This window comes from Conger conger, chromosome 4 (assembly GCF_963514075.1).
Source record: "Conger conger chromosome 4, fConCon1.1, whole genome shotgun sequence".
Lineage (NCBI taxonomy): Eukaryota > Metazoa > Chordata > Actinopteri > Anguilliformes > Congridae > Conger > Conger conger.
Window position 1 is genome coordinate 17,197,107 of NC_083763.1, and position 21,294 is coordinate 17,218,400.

Here is a 21,294-nt window from a genome sequence, read left to right on the forward strand (position 1 = left end):
TTGTTGACGCCAAGTCAAGAACAGAGTGTTACCACATCAATATTAGATGCAAAACAAGACAAAGAAAGGCAGCAGAATCCGGTTAATAAAGCACCCTTCAGTTAAATGTGTTCCTATCAAATGGCCTATTAGCATTTTCTGCATGTCAGGTACAATCATGTTCTGATTGATATTTGAGAATTTTAAATATTTTGTTAATTTTAAACTCACTGCCAGTAAACACAGTAACATATTTATGAATCTCAATGAAGGCTCTGCCACAATGTTGTTACAGCATATATTTATTACACATGTAGGTATAAAACATGCAGAGTTGGAGCACATAGGTACACGTATGTTTACATTTTTAATAAAATTATTTATTTATTTATTGAACCTGAAAATTAATACATAAATGTAACAAGGGGCAGCACGGTGGTACAGTGGGTAGTACTGTTGCCTCACAGCAAGATTTTAATCCTGTATTTGAATCCCGGCCTGGGCCTTTCTTTTTGTAGTCTGCATGTGCTTCCTGTGTCCATGTGGGTTTCCTCCCAGTGCTCTGGTCTCCCCCCCACAGTCAAAAATCTAAATTTCCCCAAGGTATGAGTGTGTGAGTGAATGTTGTGTGTGCCCTGTGATGGATTGGTGGTCTACACAGGGTGTACTTGAGCCACTTGCCCAGTGCATGCTGGGATAGGGCCAACAATCTAAATTAAATTATATATACACTTGCAACACAGCCTGGTGTGCACTATATCATACATTTTTTCACTGACCAATTATATTTCTTACAAATCCATGTTTTTATTATCATTTCATTCCTATTATTTATTTTATATATTTCGACATAACTGGATAGCCCCTCGGTCTCAGCCTCTGCCACCATGTCACAGAATGACAAAAAGGCTGAAAACCTTAAACAACTGTGCTGTCTCCTTTACGTCAAAATACTTTAAAGACAATAGAATAAATAAATAAAAATGACTTCATTTTAAAATGACTAATATTTGAAACAGTTTTTGAAGTACATGTGCTTATGACAACTGCTCTACGAGTGCCTCAGTGCTTCATTATTATATTGTGGCAACTCACTCCCACATGAGGAAAACTTGTAGGATTGCCATAACAACCCAGTTTTCTATGAAAATATTTTCCTGAATATTGAGAAGAGTCCATTTAATGTGTACTTGACTTTTAGTGATGTGTATTCACAGAAATGTCTGAAGACCGTCTGTTAGATTTTGCCATATTGTCTGCTTTATACAGCCTTTTACAGTCTGTTTGTAAACTGCGCATGCACAAGTATGCACCCATGTGGGTGTGTGTGCACGTTTGCGTGAGTGTGTGTGCATTTGTCTGTCTGTGTGGGTACGTGTAGGTGTTGTCCATGGCATTTCATGGTGCCATTCCAGAAGGTGTCATGTTTGTCACCAGGGAGCAAAAGATACCACCTCCCACTTCTTCCACACACACTGACTTTACAGTTCAGATTTGTCATGGAGGAATGTTGTGATAATTGCTAATGACTTTGTAATTGCTGTTTTCACCTTGGGAGAACTGATGGTGGGAGGGTCAGTTGTAAGGCCACTTGTAAGGTCATGGGACATCTAAATACCATACATCCTGCCTATTTCAGGAACATGTGTTCCTTGTGAAATTTCGCCTTGTATACATTTTAAATGCCCGTCATCCCTCTATCCCTCTATAAGCACAAACTGAAATGCTGGTGGTATTGCTGTGGGATATACCCTCTGTTCTTCATGCTGTGCCAGACTGCCAGCTGAACAGTCTGTTCCTTCTGTCCTGGAAAGCTGGGAGTTTTCCTTGGTCTGAGAGGACATGAAATTATGAAGCTATTTGGTCTTCAGATATTTGAAAGTAATTTGCTTTTTATGTTTGTATTGTCAGCAGATGACAGCCGCTGTATCTCTGTCTTGTATATTGGTGTCAATCTCTCTCCCTCTCTGACACTCTTTTTCCTCTCTCTCTCTTTCTCTGTCTTCAGCCGAACCCCTCCAATAAGCTGGCCATCATTCATATCCTGGGGCTCTTGTCCAACTTGTTCACCACACTGGATATCACAAAACAAGAGGACGAGTCGGGCGAGGGCACACCCCCTGTCAAAACCACCCTGCCGCAGTTGGGTCCCAACCCAGTGAGTCCACTCAGGACGCAGTGGCACATCTGGGGGGAACTGAGCTGGGCTTTCATGCATGCAGTGAAAATTGGAAGGATTGGTTCTTGCAGTGTGCATCTTCTTGTAAAATACAATTAAGAGTGTACAGGTTAGAGAGTATGCAGTAGATGGTAGATGTCTTGGCCCCAACATGGCCACGGTTGATGGTAACTGTCTCTGTGTCCCGGAGGTGGTGGTGGTGCTCCAGCAGGTCTTTGCACTGATCCAGACTGTCCTCAGCAAATGGCTCAATGACTCGCAGGTGGTTGAGGTGAGACTGGGGGCCGGCTTCTGCTGTCGCATATCCTTGCTGCTTGACTTTCTTTCTCGAGTTAAGCTTCTGCCTTCATTCACAGGCGGTTTGTGCAATCTTTGAGAAATCGGTGAAGACGCTCCTCCACGATTTTGCCCCTATGGTGTCCCAGCTAAGCGAGATGCTTGGCCAGATGTACAGCACTATCCCACAGGCCTCTGCTCTGGACCTCACGCGTCAGGTGGGTTTTTCACAGCCTCCGTTAGTGCTGGCCGTTTTCACACTATAGCACCATGACAGGAAGTTACACGTCTGACCAGGTGTAAATGGTGTGTCCTTGACCTTGTCTTCCAGATGGTCCACATATTTGCCAGTGAGACGGATCACTTTCCCCCTATCAAGGCCCTTTTTGAACTGGTAACATCAGTCACCCTGTCCATCTTTCAACAAGGTATGGAACAAAGCTGGGGCTTGGGGGGCGGGGGGTGTGATGCTGGAGAAATTGTGTTACATTTTGGTTGGCAAGAGGTGCTTAAGATACTGGAATGGTCAAAGGTTTGTTTTACAGTCCGGCTGCAGAAGACATTTTTTATGTTTGATTGCATTTCTACTCTGGTAAAGTGTAGACCTTAACTGGGGCGAAAGGATACAAAATGATGCGTGTGCAGTTTCTGAAGGTGGGAAAGGGTGTAAAGGGAAAACTGAGAAGAGACGGAACGGAAATTAGCCTCTTCTGAGGCAGCTGCATTTTCTTTGTCTGCATGACTCCATCTTTTCAACAGCTACCTGTACAACGGACCCTGGAAAGCAGAGATGACGTTATCCTCCAAGACATAAAGCTATATCCCGTGTTCAAAAAGGGTTTTTAATGGAGTTTTAACAAAGACCTTGCCCGTCATCGTTTGGTTTTGCCAAAAAAAGCCCAACAATGTGGACATGTCCGACGCGCATTGTATGACGCGGCACTTTGTAATAGACTTGTCCATACCTAGACAAGTGGACGCAGGGTTAAACCATTATTCTAACCAGGCTGTGCACTCCTCATTAACATTAGTTAAAAAAGCCTGACAACCTACCTCTTGGGACTAGTCGGTTAATATGTGGAAATGGAAAATTAAAGACCCCGTGCAGTGATTTTTATTTTTAAAACTTTAAATGCTGTAGCGTAAGCTACAGTCATGTGTTCTTGTGGTTTAATTCCTAAAAGCAAAAAAAATAAAACTTAGCTAGGTTTAACATGAACTAGCAAGGCAGCTGACTAGCAGTCTGGCTGCCTGTTTCAAAATAAACTGACACCAGAGAAACCCTCTTGAAGCATAGTGGGGCAAGTCAAATAAGTGCGTACTCATATTTTTTCAATTTAGTGCCATCTTTCACACAGGCCACTTAGAGTTATGTAACAATGTTATTTTCCATTGTGTGCCCCTACTGGAATTTGCTAATATGTGCATTTTGATGAATTCATGTATTATTTGACAGGGACAGTGGACAACCACTGTTAAGAATTAGATATTAACGTAGATTTAATCTGTTCTCTCAGCAGGTAACAATTAAAAACAGGATAGATGCAGACTGCAGTGCAGTAATTAATATAGTGAACATCTCAGACATAATAATCGCACATCAGTGTTCAAATGCATGCACTCATGTTCCCATTATTTGTGAAGGGACATGGAAGATGAGTCGGGGAAAAACACTACTCTAGTAGTTTGATATTTCCTTCGGGTTTGATTTGTTTTCAGCCACAATTTCAATTCAACTTTGAAAACTGGCCCATTGTCGCAAAATGATAGGTGTTGTGTTCCAAAGATTTGTTATTCCTTCAGGTAGAGGATGTCAATCTCTTCCAGTGTCTGAGGCAAGACATTTGCTTATACTGTCTATATGGAAAATGAAATAACCAGAATATATATACTGTAATAAAAGATCATTTAAAAATGAAAGGGTAGTGTAGCGATTGTGAAATTATATGTAGAACTTCTAACTAATCCCAAACAAATTTTACTTTAACCAACAACACTGGTAAACATTTGCTGCCAATAAAATCTGAAGTACAGGGCTATCAAATCTAAGTACAGGGCGTGTCAAAATGTCAGAATTGTGCTGCAACTGTATGTTATGGTGCTGGGTTCATTCTGTTGCACAATTCTAGATATTGTGTCCAGTCCTGAAGTAGTTCTGGCTCTTCTGGCACAAGCCTGGTACACACTACAGTCTCATTCCCTGCAATGTTTCTCTCAATTGCATGTGCTTGATGAAATTGTACCGCAGCTTAAAACCTGCATAGGGCGTCAAGGCCTCTGAGTTCCAACGTAGTAATCATCACCTTTCAAATGGCCATGGACATTAAAAGCTTTTGCGTGTTTCCATACTGTAGCATCTTTCGGGAGATGACTGCCTTCCAGTGATTTGTACAAATAAGCATTCATGAATTTACCAATTACGATTTTATTCAGAGCTGCAGTTGGTAGCTTTAAGTGTACTAATCAGCTACTAGCTACTAAAAAAAGCTTATGGATGTTGCTGGAGTCGATTTTCTTTTCATAAGATACGTAATTATGGTTATTTTCCTCTTCACGTCCCATGCTGCAGAACCAGGTGCCAAAAACTTAGACTTGCATTTGAAGCAAGACAAAAAATATTTATAGAGCCTACTTAAGGAACTTAAGGAAACTGGAACTGCCGCAGATGGGGGATGCAAACTTAAAAAAAATCTAATCAAAAGTAGAATGTTCCTAATATGCTTTTTACGATCCAAATGAGAAATGAGCTGGAAGCTCGTTTGCTCTTGTTTTTTTAATTTATAAATGTTTTCATAAATAAGCTAGTTTGGTGAAAACGTCAGACTAATTTATGCATGTGTAGCCAGTTAAAAGCTCAATATTGCTATACATTGCTATACGCTAACCAATAAGTATTGATAAGTCCTAAGTACGATAACCTTGTAGGGCAGCATCATATAGCTCTGCAGTTCTGGAGTGGTGTGCTCAGTCCCCCATTGGAACAGTCAGGTCCTCTGATTTGGCCGTTCTGCAGGCTGTACATGTGTCACCTTCATGCACTGTAAACCAGGCACTGATTTGTGTTTTGTCTTGTAGTGTGTCCCAGGCTATGCAGTGCTTCAGGTCACTGTGTCCACAGATGGTCAACAAATTCATTCATAAGCTTTCTTGGAAGATTATTTAGGTCTTCTGCCTTAATTAATTTGAATACAAATGTGCAAGTTTTTCGGCATCTTCCTACAGTGGAATTTCAATCTTTGTCACTATCAAAGTGAAGTAAAAGCTAAAAGAATAAAATAATTGTTTACCTTTTCATGTACAGTACTATCTAGGTAATGAGCTGCACGGGGACTTTAACCTTTTTTTGAGCAGGATCCCCCTAGGCTGGTGTCTGTGAAAGGCGGTATAAAGTCTTGTTTGGAGCATGGGAACTGCTCTGGGAGGGGAGCTGGGACAGCCTGCCATCCTGCCCTTTGAGGAGGAAGCAGAGGCAGTTACTGGGGCGGGGCGTTCACATTTTGGGGACGGGTCCTGGTTGGGAGGGGGGAGTGGTGTTTGCGATTGAGCTTTTAAAAAAAAACGTCACAGTAACAGGTGCCTCCTGGGTTCCCACTCCAAACCCACTTTTGTTCTTTTAGGTTTGTTCTTTTTCTCTCGTTACTTCTTTTTCCGTTCTTCCAAACTGACTCATTTCCCGTCCGTTTCTGTTTACTTTTCTGAGACTGCTTCCAAAGCTTCACATGCCCTGTTTCTACCCTTGTTTTACTCACGTGTGCAATTATTTCAATGATATCTTTTCTGTTTGCTTTTGTTTCCACATGACTGTTAAATCTGTTCAGTTGCTGTTTGTATATTATTATTATTTCTTAAGTTACATCTTTATTATATTTTAGGGCCCAGGGATCATCCTGATATTGTTGATTCATTTATGCAACTCCAAGCTCAGGTGTGTTTTTGGTTTCTTATTTCATTCACTTTCGGTTTCTCTCTCTCTCTTTCCCTTTCTCTCTCACTCTCCTGTTTGTTTGGGCCTGTGGATGGCCGTCATTCCGACAGGGCCATGGAATTGAGTCACGGGGTGCCATTGGGGGATTGACACAGTCTCTCCTCCAATACTCAGGGTTCTAAGTTTCTGGCTCCTTCTGGAAATGCCACTGAACATTTCATGGGGCAGACGGCCTGCACCGAGCTGGGAGAACTGTGACCCAGAGTTGGTGTCTTTTGTATCGTACATCATCACACAGCTGAGGGCACAGCGCTACCTAGGCCTCCATGTAGTTAACTGAAAATATTGTGCCTGATGGAGACATTTATGGAAGGGTTGTAAATGTAACTCACAGTCCTTTATAGATGTGTAAAGGAAAGGGCACACTCAACATTTGCTAGTTTGTGAAGGGATACTTGCCAGGGCCACTACTCTTATTTCAGTTACCTTATGACTATCAGAGCTGGAATAGTAAGTCGAAGGAGTGATAGACTAGCACAGACTTTTGTCGTGATTTGGCACTGCAGCATTTGTTCTGTATGTTACCATTGCACTGTGTTTTTGGCATTGCATTGCTGTGTTTGTTTAACACAAAACAGCAGTGAAATGGATGGAAGGCCTTGGTAATCACACAGTATAGTTTTTTTCAAGGTCAAGGAGGTGAATAGGCTATATGGTATCAAAAGACCTTTCTATCTAGCTAATAGGACTTGATGTTGTTAGTTTAGTCCCTTGACTGAGTGAGCAGGGTATGTAATGCAGAATTGGAGAAAGATTGTGGGGTGGTGCTCAGGTTGTTGGTGGCCCAGCAGGGGGACAGACTGCTAGACAGACAGACAGTAGCCATCACAGTAATCCCACCTCGGTTAGAACCATAAACCCCTTTTCCCCAAGCCATTCCAGCCCTAAATCAAAGCCTAAATTAATTAATGACTCAGTTAATTAATTCAATTGGTGGTCCTCAGTTTTTTTGTTTTTTTATTCTCAGTTCTCATTTTTCCTCCTTTGTATAAAATCTGAAATTCACATCTGCCCCTTGTTCCTCTCTCCTTTCATGCTGAATAATTTCCTTAAAGCATCAGGTGTATTTATCCGTATGTGTTACTTACGGATTTCTGTTGCATATTCAATCAAAGCAGACAAAAAATATGATTGGAATGAAATGAAAACAAAACAAAACAGTCATCATACTTTTAATTTACTTAAGTTAAATTTTGATGTTTGATTTTGCAGTCTGTTTCTTACCTGATCTGTTTGCATTTGATGAGTTTGTATGAGTTCTGTCGTTTCCTTTGGAAGGTTAGATTCAGACAGACAAAGAGGGCAGGAAGGTGAGGGTGGGGGAGGCAGAGGTTCCTTGAGAAGGGTGTGGGGGGGAAGATGTCTGCCTTGTTCAATGGTTCTGTCTGCTTCGTAGGCTCTCAAACGGAAACCCGATTTATACTTGTCTGAGAATCTTGACGTGAAAGCTGTGTTCCATTGCGGTAAGTGTCATATGTGCCTATCCGCGCTTCACGGGGTCTGACCACTGGACCTGTATACTGCCACATCAGCTGTGTTCTGCCAGCCACAGAAGAGAATAGGACAGGTAGTGTGTGGGCCTCGATCCCAGCTGGGCACTGGTACATTAGCTGTGTTTTAGCAGCTGGTGCCATACATTCAGACTGAAAACACGACAGTACAGACTATGTAGCTGTAGGCAAACGGCCCTTCCTAAGGCATGGAGAGGGGGGTCTCAGCATTTGCCACCACTCAAAAAATATACAATGCATGCCATCAACATGTAGTGTTATTCACAGTGCCTTGCTAAGCATACCGAGTAATGTACGTTCCAGGAGACCACTTCAGGTTCTGAGTTTACGGTAGAGAATGTTAATTGTTTGCAAGTGGAGGTGAGTGAAGGAATGCCCCTGGATTGAAGGGCGATGTTAGCACGAGTGTGCTCTGCGGATACGTGTGTCTGTTGTTACACTGCTGGGGGAAACGTCAGCTCGTTGACTCACAGCCAGCCTTTCTCCACTGCTCTCTCAGGAGTACTGTCACTCAAGTTCCCCGAGGGCCCCACCGTCAAGTCCACTTGTCTTTTCTTCGTAAGTAAACGTGCACAGAATGCCCCTCCAGGTTTTCAGCCCTGCAAGGGAACGGATTTTTGTTCCAGATTATACGAGCGTATTCCCTGTTCAGTCTAAGTCCCGGGCTTCTAACATTTAGGTCAAGGGACCCTACAGTGTTCGCTTCTTTGCAGCCACAGTTGCAGGTCCCAACCCCTCAATTATAACAACCTGTTAAGTGGTCTTAATTACATACATACATAATTTGAGTTGTGTGATAATTTACCCTCTTAAGGCCACATTGTCAGAAATAGCGATTCATTCCATGACAAAATGTCAGGTATCCTCATCCCCGGACATTTAATCAGTCGGCTTTCATTGAATGTGGAAATTGTGTTCGGAAAGCATTTTTTAGTTGATTAAGTAATAGACTGACATGAAAAACTGGTGGAACTCAATACCCTCCCGGGTTACTGAAACTAAACCCTTTATGACAAACAAAAACCTCGAAGCACATTTTAAACAGCCTTAACCGATGGTACCAGAAGCCAGCACACACAGAAACCCCGGGGCTGAGAAGCCCTGCTGTAGTTGGGTTAGTTCGGCTGTCGGTTGTTCCGGGGCCTGGTTCACCTCCCCTGACCCCGTGCTGTGCCTCCTGCAGACGGAGCTGCTCCCTCACTGTGGAGACGTACCTCGTGTGGGGCAGGTGGTGCAGGAAGATGGCAAGCTGCTGATGCAGGCCGTGCTGGAGGTGAGTCTCTCGCGCGCTCCCCGTTCGGCGTGGCTGATGTTCTCTTCTCCAGCGGCCGTGTCACCCGCCCCCTTTCTCTCGCTCCCGTTCCCAGGCCATCGGCGGCCAGTCCTCGCGCAGTCTGATGGACCAGTTCGCGGAGGTGCTGTTCTCCCTGAATAAGCACTGCTTCGCCCTGCTGACCGTGTGGCTGAAGGAGGTGCTGCAGGCGCCCGGCTTTCCCTCCACCCGCGTCTCGCCGGAACAGAAAGAGACCTTCAGCCAGCAGATCCTCAGGTACCTGTGTGCAGTACACACCTGAGTGGGTATTCTCATACACGCACCTGAGTGGGTATTCTCATACACGCACCTGAGTGGGTATTCTCATACACGCACCTGAGTGGGTATTCTCATACACGCACCTGAGTGGGTATTCTCATACACGCACCTGAGTGGGTATTCTCATACACGCACCTGAGTGGGTATTCTCATACACGCACCTGAGTGGGTATTCTCATACACGCACCTGAGTGGGTATTCTCATACACACACCTGAGTGGGTATTCTCATACATCCCCAAAAAGAGAGCAGTTGAGGTTGTTACTGCACCTTTTCTACTTTTCCTACTGCACATATTCTGAGCAGATATTCTCATATACACATCTGAGTATTCGAATATACACACTTCAGTATTCTGAGTGGATACTTGTGTACACACACCTGAATATTGTGAGTGGATAGTCTACTGCACGCCTGAGCATTCTAATTCTTCGTTTTCATTTTTGTTTTCAATTAGGTTTAAAAGTCCAAAAATCGAAATGGGTTTTCACATATCATTAAGCACACCTGCCTACCCTGCATGGCATTAATGAATGGATATGGCTGGAATTTTTATAGTTTTTCCATCATACTGAAATCCTTCTAGAATAATCTAGAAAATGCCTATTGTTAACTCTCTCTCTCTCTCTCTCTCTCTCTCTCTCTCCCTCTCTCCCTCTCTCCCACTCAGGGAGCGAGTGAACAAGCGGCGGGTGAAGGAGATGGTGAAGGAGTTCACCCTGCTGTGCCGAGGGCTGCACGGCACCGAGTACGCTGCAGAATACTGAACCGGCGCCGTCCTCATCCAGAGCCCAAAGCGCCCATCAGCCTCCCAGGCAGCCCCCACACAAAAACCCCACACTGGAGCGCAAAAGTCCCCCACAAAAATCGACTGTCCCTACGGAAGCCTGGCACAGGCGGCGGCCATTCTGGCTCGGTGCAGCCGCCCGGCTTGGAGAGGTGGAGCTTTCTCTGCTGTTCCTGTGTTGCTTTGGGGTTTTATTTGTTAGGAAATACCAAAAGGCTCTTCTTCAGCAGTCGCCTCTCCTGCAGCATGCTCTATAAAGTCTCACACTTTCTTACTCTTGATCTTCCCTGGCTCCTAGGCTGTTTCCTTGTGATATGCATACGTATGTTAAATAGTACTAGTTTTCTTTTTATTTTTGGAAAGAAGCAAATAATTATATACACATATGAACACACACAGACACGCACATATAGATATATATAAATTATACAGACATGCATATATGCGTATATATATGTTTGTATATACAGGGTTTGAAAACAGTCCTGCTGCTGCTGCCACTGCTAACTGAAGGGGAAAAGGACATGCATTTCTGTGTTACAGGGCAATGATCCCACAGTACCAAACCACACACCCTCTTTTCCCTTGTTGCCAAATTGTTGTTTATTGTCACGTGATGTAGGTTTTTTTTTTATTTTTGATATAAAAGTAGAATATATTGGATCTGGTATGTAACGGTATATATGGAGTTGGCAGAGGGGGGAGAAAGTTGAAGCACTGCAGAATCAAAGACTCGATGCCTGCACTCCCACAACTATCAAACTAATCATCTCTGGAAGTGAGCAGCTTTAACTGAGGAGCCTTCATTTAGCTACGCTATATTATGGACTTGAAGTTGATGTGCAACTGCATAAGAGTGTCCTGGCTTCAGATTGGAGCAAAGGGGGAAGGGGGAGGGGTGTGAGACAATGAGTGAAGGGATGCATTCTAACCGGACAGAGTATCCAATCACATCACTAGTTCTAACCCCACTAATCATGCAGTGCCCACTGCAAAGCCCCGTCATTGCAGTGTGTATTTACTGAAGTACCTACGCGATGAAGAATGTTCAAACGTGTATATTCATTTCTGCTTGTAGTCCTACTCTGAATGCACTTTTAATTTACACACAGCAGTCTCCAGTGAAACCAGACTTGACTTCTTGCCATTTTACCCCAAAAGCATTTACAAAGTGCATGAACTGAGTGTCACTCTTTGGGTTCAGACGCAGCGCTGCAAGGCCTTGACTCTTATCCTCCGTGTGCCTGTAGCATGTGTTTTAGGAGGGACTGATAGTAGCATAGAGCGAGTGTCAGGGCACAGTGGGGTGACGGTTGTCAGAGATGGAGAGTACGGTGGTGAGGGGAAGGAGGGGATATGTACATTGATTTTTGTACCTGGTTTTAATTTATTAAATATATCTAAGGCAGCATGCCCAGATGTGTTGTCTTTTTATTTATCAATATGAGCATGGTCTTCGCTTTGACCGAATAACATCAATTCCACTCACTTGTAAAGGTGGAATGCCATTTATACTTCATAGCCTTTTACCTTGAGATATCTCCCATGTTTTCAAAACAACTCCACAATAGTTTCACAATTTCGCTTGATGGGTATTGCACGACTGTAAGAGAACATTTACCACACTCTGAAAAATACCACATACACAGTTTCCATTTTCCAAGAGTCCTTCCTCTAGTTTTAATATTGACAACACATTGCATACTTAAAAATATGGAGGTCCATGGTTGACTGTCTTTAGTATAAAAGCTCAAAGTCACAGAGTTCTCGGGAGGCTCCATTCAGCAGTGGTTGGTGACTTGTACTGAACTCTGAAGGGATAAAGTCTGTTTCCCAGTCACTGATGGCTCCTGCACTGGATGATGGGGTTTTGCTGGTCCTCCCCAGTGTCTCTTACTATCGTATCCTCGTAAAAAGGTTCAGGACTGACTTGGACTCCTATAGGACAAGAGCAAAGCACTTTGTAACAATGACATTCATAAGATATTGTCTACACTATAATAATGACACATTTCTAGATTGCAGCAATAACTAACACATAATGGTGTACAGTACAATGAAAGCGACTAATATTTCACAGTATGTACTTGTAAATACAATTCACAACCATGTCATTAGTTTAAAAGGGTAATAAAATGTTAAAAGGGTATTAGATCCAATTTGCTAATGTTTTTTCAGAGTTTATTCTTTTCCCACTTGTACATAATCTATTTATGTAATTACAAACCGTGACTGTTACAACTGTGGAAAGTAAAGCTTCGTCGCAGTAATCGACTGCCCCATTAGACAGGTAAGCGACGGTGAAGATGACCTGACCTTGGTGCATCGCGTTTTACTGAAGACGTTCCAGAACCTCAGCGTTTCATCGCCAGCCCCCGTAACAATGGCCTCGCCATCTGGAGATACAGCCTGACCGAGGGAGGAGAAGATGCAGACACAAGATGGCCGTCGGAAAAAAATGCATAATACATGAACTACAGGAAATTATGTTTGACCTCAGCACAATCGACCTTGGGCAGTGGGCCTGCTAAACTAAAGCAGGAGCCCTCCATCAGCAGGTAAAAGCACCCTCACCAAGTAAAGCACTCTGTAGGAGTGCCCGGTCAGTTTGGCCACCTGCGTCAGGGACGGATACTTCCACACCAGGATTTGGTTCTGAGAGTAGCCGTGCGTGCTGACCTGAAAACACACAAACATGACAACCTCGGTGGGGGGCTAGCATGTCAGAGCCACTAGCTAGGTGGTCACTCAGTGTGGGTATAGTCTGTGGCAGGGCTTGCTTCACTAGGTGTCGGGTCTCACCAGTTCGTTGGCGTGTTTGGACCAGGCCAGGTTGCACACTTGTGAGCCGGTGTCCGTGCTCTGCAGGGCCTGCCCCGTCAGGGTGTTCCAGAAGCGGAGGCAGCGGTCTGCCGTGCCGCCGCCGGAGGCCAGGAGCCCGTGCTGGTGTGGCGACCAGGCGATAGCCTTCACCGCAGCCAGGTGGTCACTATACTGCTGCACCGGGAGCAGGCTGGAGCTGTTCCACACCAGGAGCTGGGGAAAAGCAGAGCATTTCAGTCCAGACAATGAAGCACCACTAGGCTGCAAAGTGGAACCCTATCATGACAAACATTATCATCAAGCCATTTAAGTGAACATGCACTCATATATAGTAATACTAACATGACACGTAAGACACAAAAGGCACCAGTCAATATTAGACTGCACAATGTCTGAATGTAACGGAATATTCAGCAGCCACCTTGTTGTCGTTTCCTCCCGAGGCGAGGTGTTGGTGGTCAGGTGACCACTTGAGACCGCACACTTCCTGCCGGTGTCCTTGCAGCCGCCTCTCGGCGGGTGGGGGCGTACGCACGTCCCTCTGCAGAATCACCCGATCCCGACTGCCAGAGGACAGCTGATCCCCATTCCAGGCCAGGGCACCTCGGAGAGGCCAATCGTGGGCACTTAAGCTCAAAGCTCCCCCGCACCACACATCGGTGTTATTTGTAACTCACTCATGTTTAGCAGGCTGAAGATTCTCCACAAGGGGGAGCTATTAGTACCCAAGTCGTTGGAATTCAGGGGCGCTACATGAGAGTCACATCAATGACACTGTGTCCACATTTCCTTATTAGCCTCACTGTAGCCTTCTCTCATAATATCCAACCCCTGTTATAGCCTCAATGGATCACTCTGAATGGATCACCTTTCCACTCACTCTCAGTATTCCCTCCCCATCTCTACTCCTTCCTTTGAGGTAGACTTACCAACGCGAGCAGAATGGCCCTCTAGGCTGGTTAGCTTTCTCCCTCCTGCGGCGTCCCAAATTTGGACGTAGCCTTTATGGGTCCCCACCGCCACCAGACTTCCCTGAGGCAGGTGGACACAGAGAGAGAATATTCAGATCGCATTTATCCACAGCTGAGGTATGACTAACAGCAGTAACAAAGTGTACTTGACATTTTACAGTAGCTGCACATGATGTCCCTCTTCTTCAAGCACACATCAATTATTCACCAGCTGACTCGTGACGGTTCACATGAAGGAAATTTGACTTTGATTCTGATATAGATTTTTCAAGTTCATGGGGAGTCAAACCACCAAGGGTGGTAATACAAAGAAATTGTTCAATTACTGTACATATGTATACTGTGTTACATGCTCCTCTACTTTGCTTGTTCTCGTTCCATCTTCTATTCACAGGTGCTGGTGGTTATCCCTGATTGGTGTGCCTATTATAAGGTTATAAGGTTCCAGGTGCCTGGCAGAAGAAAACAGCAACCCCACTTGTGTAGGAATTATTGTTAGTCTCTGTTAAGGTTTATATTGCTTCCTTCTGGTATCTGGTATTTCAGTTCCCATGGCTTTGTTTAGTGTTATTTTGCGTGTGGTTGATTGAAGGAAAGCCCTGGGTTCGGTGGCCCATTATTAAGCCCAGGAGCTTACCTTTCTTTTGTTCTTTTTGGCTGGATCCCTGGACTCATTTATTGTATGTCAATGTTTTTGCATTTTTGTAAGAAAAAAAATGTTATGAGCCTTGAGGTCGTAAAAACTGTATGTGTGAATACATTATATGGTAAGAATACATTTGTCTCAACTGCAGACGGTTTTATCAGCAGATTGTGAGTGAGACTGCTTCTGTGCACAGCGGCGGCAAGACTCACCCGGTCGTTCCAGCACACTGAGGTCACGGAATCTCCATCCACCGACAGGTCACACAGTCTTGTCACCTGAACAATCAAACCACTGTCAAAAGCAGTATCTGTGCCCCTATCCTGTTCCTCTCCCGTTTCCCATCCCTTATCATTTACTCATTTTGCAAGCAATCTTCTTCAGTGACATAGCGCTGTAACATTTAGTTGACATAAAAAGAACAGCAAGGACAAGGGCGTAGGTACAGAATGTGAAGTAACTCTGATAAAGTATGAAGCCAAAAAGCAGTGCCAAGATTCTGATGCCTGTCTTGTAAACAGTATAAAAGTGTATGCCAAAAATCGATCGCTCTAAACTACATTACCCAGGAACACCTGCGTGACCACTCGCCTCAGCCTCCTCACCTGACTGGTGCAGGCACTCCACAGGTACACACAGGCCCCCAGCCCCACACTCAGCAGATTTCCTGCCGACCAGTCCACCAGGTTGAGGTAAAAGTCGTCCTGCAGCTCTGGCGCATCCAGGACTTTGAATGGTATCTTGGAGATCTTTCGGGCTGGTTTGCGAGGAGAGCGTAGGAGTTTGTGACTACAAACGCACACAGTGAGAAAGAGAAAGCTGAAGAGAGGAATTTTTCTATCCACTCCATTGTTACATTCTAGCAATGCTCCCCACGCACAGCTAGTGAGAACATGTTAGAACATAAAATGCCATCTACGCTCATTTTCTGTTGAAGTTATTACTGAAACATATTTACAAGTCAAAATATATCATTAGGGGGAACGATATAGGAAGAGATATAACAAATAGAAGAAAACAGTAGAGATGATGAATAATAACGACATTTTTAATATGCAACTGCACACATTATGGGGCCTATTCAGTCTGGAGATATGTGGTTTGCAAAATCTTAATTTGAAAATTGCACACCTCTAGAGTTAGCAACATTTGAGGATTTTTGCCATGTTAAACAGATATAAAGGCATTCAAACTGACAAATGCATTTTTCCACATGCATTTTACTCACAAAAAGGTGAAATGTCTAGTCCACTCCATCAGGGAATGTTGGATAACTACAATTAAGTTCAACAAAATGTTTTTTTATTTCACGTATAAAGCCTAATGAGTTACATACATTTCTAATTAACTAATTATTAAAGACTTGCATCATATTGTCATTGTTCAATTCCAAAATTATTTATGCCAGCTATCAATGAACTTGGAATTAATCCACAATGTTCTTCTGGAAACATTGTGAATGTTGTCATATCTGTTTAACTAAGGCAGTGGTTCTCAAAACTTGGTCCTATGGGCTGCTGTGTATGCTGGTTTCGTTCCAACCATAATCGCAATCCCAGGCTCATAACATGCTGTTAACTTCTCTAAATTAGGTACTTGGTTGCAACAAAACTAGCATACACAGAGGCCCCCCAGGACCGAGTTTGAGAACCACTGAACTAAGTTCTTTCAATTGATGATAAATACATGAGGACAGGAAATAGTACATTCACGCAAAAACAGGAACCATGCTCTGATAAGCACGTATCTTGTAATGTAGCCTAATGTATGGGTAGGCCACCTGTTCCACCCACTCTTATCTTGGCCAAGTCATTTCTAATGACAGTCCGCAGGTCCCTCCATTACGTTTACAAGTTGTCCACATCCTGTCTGCATTACTCACCGATCCTATTGCCTCCACAACCTTGGCTCCTGTCACATGCTTAAGATAACAGTCCATGCAAAAGGCATGCACACTATACAGAATACAAGCACAAGCTTCTAGCTAAAACTAGCATCATCTCTATTGCTTGTACATTTAAAACAGCATCTACTGCTAGTGCAGGTAGTAATGCAAAGGATATATAGAGTCATTGTCATGACCTGTCAAATTATTGGATTTAAAGCTCCAATGATGATAACGTGTAGCCTATTTCACCTATTTGTACATAAAAAAAGTGGGGGACAGTAAGGGGGTTCTCAGGTGGCACTCAGCTTCATTATTTACAGTAAATGATCGATTCGGCTTCATTTCAACACACTTCTATTGGGAGAGCAGAAGAATGCACTCCCATTACATTGGTCTAATATAAATTAAATATGGGCAGTAGATCAATACATAAACACAACATTTACATAGCCAGGGGCTGCTTGTTGTTCAATAGGCTATTGTTTCAAATGGGACGATTAAAAACAAACCAAAATATGGACTTATTTACACAGTAAGTTTTATTTACCGTTGTTTTATTTAAAAATATTTTTCAGCTTTAAGGTGAAGACTCCTGGTCACTTTACCGCAAAATTTACTTTTTTAAATTTTTTATTTACTCGTTTTTCATAATTAGTCTCTGTGTCTAGAGGAGTTGAGAGATATTAGAAATAAAGTGAATAAAATAGAATACTAGCAGCAATATTGTTTCCCCACACATGTGCATGTGCTTCAGTTGATCAAATTTATATTTTCAAGAGCCTGCAAAGAAGTACCTCCCCATATCAAAGATAATCACCTGCAACGCGATTCTGAATATCCGCTTAGAAAACACCCCTAAATTCGACAAAAAAAAAAATTCTAACTTTAAGCAGGTGTGGAGTCTGAATAGGGTCCTAAGAGGCCAGTAATGTTACCTCTTGTTGCTGAGTGGAGACAGGGAGTAGGGCGAGACTTCATTCCCACTGTCACAAGGCACTCTCTTTGTGTGGATGGTGTACTGTAAAAGCAGAGAAGCACTTGTACTGAAACACAGACCGTTGTTTACCCAGCTTTCCCTTTTGTCCCTCACTTTCTCCCTGACGTTCCCTCTTCTTAATTCTCTCATCTCCTCAATCTCTCCGTTCTCCACTTCCACTTTTACTGGTTCATTACCCCACCCTACCCATCTCTCACCCTGAAGAGACTGTGAGTGCCTTCAGTTGGGAGGGCATGCCTGCGGCCATCAGCGTGTGGGTCTGCCACTGCCTCAATGCCGGCCCCCAGCAGCTCATTCCTCAGTAGTGCAGCATACGCCACAGCATCTGCCAGGCAGGGGAAGAGAGGTCAAACCACATCCCTTTCAGGTCTCCCAAACACAAAAAACAACATGCGAATCAATGCCTTCTGAAGATGCAGTTTGTTCCATTCGAGTGCAGTCTTACTGTCTGAAGTCACCCTGGATAAGTTGACCGATATGAATGGGGAACACAGTGAAATGGAGAAAGAGTGAAGCATACTACATTAATAACAGCCATACCTTTTCCCGTGTCCGAGCCAGCCTCCTTAGCTTTATGATTCTGGTTTGGAGATCTGCAGTTCTCCTGGCAGGGGTCAACCAAAGTAAGAAAAATCAATGAGGCAAAGGCTGTGGTCTCATGACTAGAATTGATGATGTCCAAATGAATAGTCATAACACTATCATTGCCCCATTGAAATGGTAATGGGAAAACCAGAATGGAATCTGCATACAATTTTAGTGAGATACTATTACTGAGTTTCAACTAGAATGGACACCAGAACAGTCAGGCACACAAGTCTTAACCAGAATAGGCCCAGGTAGAGGCAGAGTGAAGCCAGTTACATTCGACTCACATTGGCACAGTGGAAGTTAACACTCCAGTTGCTGCCAGCACGGGTGGGTATGAAGCGGTCTCCCAACTTAACACTTACTGGACTTGAGCTTGCACACCCTGACTGGAGGAAGAAGGGAAAAATGTTCCTGAGAAAATTGATATATTACTGATTATTATAATTCTAATTAAACACTACAGGTTAAAAAAGGAGTTACAGCAGTGTATTGCACTGGACTTCAACAGTAGTATAATGGCATACGGGATGCAATACAATCACAATCAATATTTGCAAGAAAATTACTGTCTAAACTTATGAAACATATTATTATCCTTGCTTTACAACAGGTGAATTCAAAGTCAAAATGCTTTATGTTGAATGTGGACTCTAATGCACCTCCAGGTCTAAATCCATCTAAAACATTTTGGAACAAGCTGGTAAAACAAAGTGCCTATGAATCATCACAGTTCTGTCTCAACTCACTTTGGCTAGTCGGCGTTCTGATGGATTCTGATGATTGATTTGCCTCAGAAGGCGTCTCTCGTAGTCCTGGTCCATTTCTTCAAGAACACCACTGACTGCTTCGTACCGCGGTGCCCTTCTACTCCTCTTCTCTGTCCCCCCTCAGAGCAGAGTCTTTACCCCCAACACTCAGCCATTCCTGACAATAAACCAGAGAACAAGAAACAAGAATACGAACTAAATTTAAGGCACACATACAACATAATTTATTATTCATGAATAACAAAAAATAAAGTATATTCCTTTACGAGCAAAGCTATTAAACAAACAGTTAATTCGTCTATTAGTTATTGTATTATATTAACTAGCTACTAACTATGTTCTGAATGTATTTATGCTCCTCATTTCTACCATTGTCTTATATAAGATAATGGGGACTAAAGTACTTGAAATGTTCGCACGATAGAAAACAAGGCGTCACAAAATAAGTCCAACCGTAAAACTTGTTAACAATAATTATGTAGTTAAGAGCTACGTACAAGCCAGCTGGAGAGCATCAACATTCTATCCATCCTTCCATGAATTGAACACGCTAACGTTACCTAGCTAGTAACAATGAACTGCTAGCTAGGTTTAGCCAAAAAGCAAATAGTCAGTGCACTGCTCAATTTTACGAATTATGTGAGACTAGCTAGACATGACCTCGCGACTAGAGCAAATGATAGCAGGCATGCTAGTAAGTTCTGTACACGTCAACATGTTATTTAGCAGGTCTGAACATTGGCTATAATATCGTTAACCTGTTATCCGAATGAACAGTCATGTGTACATTACTAAATAAATATGTATTTCATAGTTAGCAGGTTCTGTCTCGGGCTAGCAAGTGAACTAACGCTTCGACAGCTGATTAACTTGTGAGACCAAGCGTAGTAGCTAACGTTACTAGCCCCGCTTCACATTTAGCTATCCGTAACTGTTAGCTCCCACTTAACTAAATATTTGCCAAGTTAGCTAGCTAGGATATAACGTTGTGCTTGATTTTAGCAAGGCTATCTTTATTCGACAATAGCTAGACTAAGGTTGGCTGGCTACAGAATATGTCTATCCAGCTAGCACTGCTAGCAGTCGCGTCCCATTGCATTACTGTAGGCTAGCTAGCTAACGTTAATCGACTCAGCTCGCTACCGAGAAACTTATATTGCTAGTCATAGCTAGCTATAGCTACCAATTAATTTTTGTAGCTTATGATAAAAAAAGTAAACATCTGCGAGCATCGTGTAGGCTATAGGACAATGCAAAATCGTCGGCTAGCTATACGTGAAGATATAGCAATGCGGGCGTCTTTCGTCAACACATGTTGTCAAGGCACCATAACAAAAATAACAACCCCCCGTGGAAACAGCTAGCTAGTAAACGTCAGCTAAAAGCTAACGTTAGCTAACATTACATAGCGAGCAATGCGAAATCATTCTTACCCGACCCACTGTTTCAGAAACATATTAGAAGAGCTTTGGTTCACCAACGCTGATGCTTGAACCGCTTAATATTTTATTCTTTTTCTAATTGTGTTCAGTGCGCTGTCAAGCATGTCCTTGTTCTGATTTTGCAGGCTAAGTCAGCCTATGGAATGTACTAAGCAAATCGGTCAGCTTGTTTACATCTCTCAAGATGGCTGCGGGACCAGCTGAACAACTGCAACGAAGTGGATGTTATTTATTTTTAACTTGTGGAATATTATGGACTATAACGATTCAGATTATAAAACCAGTTCCACACTGGGTCAACATTATTGTATAATAGTCAATTGCCATTTCAATATTTAAGAAAATAACGTTAGCAATGCTGTATGGGTTTTATTTAAAAATACAGTACAACGTAATTAATGTTAAGAAATTGCATAGCTGACACATGCACATTTATGAATAATTGCAGTAATATGGTAAATATGGAATTGGAAACGGACGACGGTCATTTGTCCCTATACATACTTATGCTGACATGGAATAAGGGGACTTCACTCACTTATGGCATTATTGTAGGCTATTTATGTATACACCACTAGCTGTGTTCTGTTGGTATAAATGCTGAAATGACTAACTTTGCCTCAGCCGTTGTTTGATTTGAAAAAAAAGAAAAGATTAGTACAGAGAAAAACCAACCAATTTGACAATTGTCAAATACCATAACTGTGTGTGAGAGAGAGAGAGAGAGAGAGAGAGAGAGAGAGAGAGAGAGAGAGAGAGAGAGAGAGAGAGAGAGAGAGAGAGAGAGAGTTGTGCCAATGAAAGTCAAGGAAACTAGATACTCTCCTATACCTGCACTAAGGAAGCAATGCAACACGCCTGACT

The 21,294-nt window shown here is 43.0% G+C and overlaps 2 protein-coding genes across 5 annotated transcripts in view; one reads left to right on the forward strand and one right to left on the reverse strand.

Annotated features, from left to right (window-relative positions):
• ipo13b (importin 13b) overlaps positions 1 to 11,719 on the forward strand; it is a 35,953-nt gene extending 24,234 nt beyond the window's left edge. Inside the window, 10 exon segments of the mRNA XM_061238511.1 lie at positions 1,988 to 2,137; positions 2,349 to 2,429; positions 2,515 to 2,652; positions 2,766 to 2,862; positions 6,307 to 6,359; positions 7,816 to 7,882; positions 8,430 to 8,488; positions 9,114 to 9,203; positions 9,298 to 9,479; positions 10,192 to 11,719. Of these exon segments, the coding sequence (XP_061094495.1) occupies positions 1,988 to 2,137; positions 2,349 to 2,429; positions 2,515 to 2,652; positions 2,766 to 2,862; positions 6,307 to 6,359; positions 7,816 to 7,882; positions 8,430 to 8,488; positions 9,114 to 9,203; positions 9,298 to 9,479; positions 10,192 to 10,288 (1,014 nt within the window). The 3' untranslated portion in view covers positions 10,289 to 11,719.
• A 238-nt stretch (positions 11,720 to 11,957) lies between these two features.
• On the reverse strand, positions 11,958 to 20,642 carry fzr1b (fizzy/cell division cycle 20 related 1b). 4 transcript variants are annotated; one of them, XM_061238512.1, is made up of 14 exons: positions 20,422 to 20,642; positions 18,968 to 19,145; positions 18,506 to 18,607; positions 18,171 to 18,234; positions 17,828 to 17,955; positions 17,569 to 17,651; positions 15,351 to 15,534; positions 14,958 to 15,023; positions 14,061 to 14,163; positions 13,553 to 13,734; positions 13,111 to 13,344; positions 12,883 to 12,987; positions 12,625 to 12,717; positions 11,958 to 12,246 (listed from the first exon to the last, which is right to left on the reverse strand). In XM_061238512.1, the coding sequence occupies exons 2-14, from the start codon at positions 19,040 to 19,042 to the stop codon at positions 12,205 to 12,207; spliced, it is 1,461 nt and encodes a 486-aa protein (XP_061094496.1). In that variant the 5' UTR covers positions 19,043 to 19,145; positions 20,422 to 20,642; the 3' UTR covers positions 11,958 to 12,204. The 4 variants fall into 4 exon arrangements, with proteins under 4 accessions (XP_061094496.1, XP_061094497.1, XP_061094498.1 ...); XM_061238513.1 differs by lacking the exon at positions 20,422 to 20,642 and adding an exon at positions 19,486 to 20,307; XM_061238514.1 differs by lacking the exon at positions 20,422 to 20,642 and adding an exon at positions 19,323 to 19,421.
• Between the last annotated feature and the right edge of the window lie 652 nt (positions 20,643 to 21,294).

Coding starts and splice junctions, on each gene's coding strand:
- fzr1b (XM_061238512.1), bottom strand. CDS start 19,042: ATGGACCAGGACTACGAGAGACGCCTTCTGAGGCAAATCAATCATCAG. Junction 15,535..17,568: donor TCTCCACTCAGCAACAAGAG/GTAACATTACTG, acceptor GTGCGTTTGTAG/TCACAAACTCCTACGCTCTC. Junction 15,024..15,350: donor GGAGTGCCTGCACCAGTCAG/GTGAGGAGGCTG, acceptor TTGATTGTTCAG/GTGACAAGACTGTGTGACCT.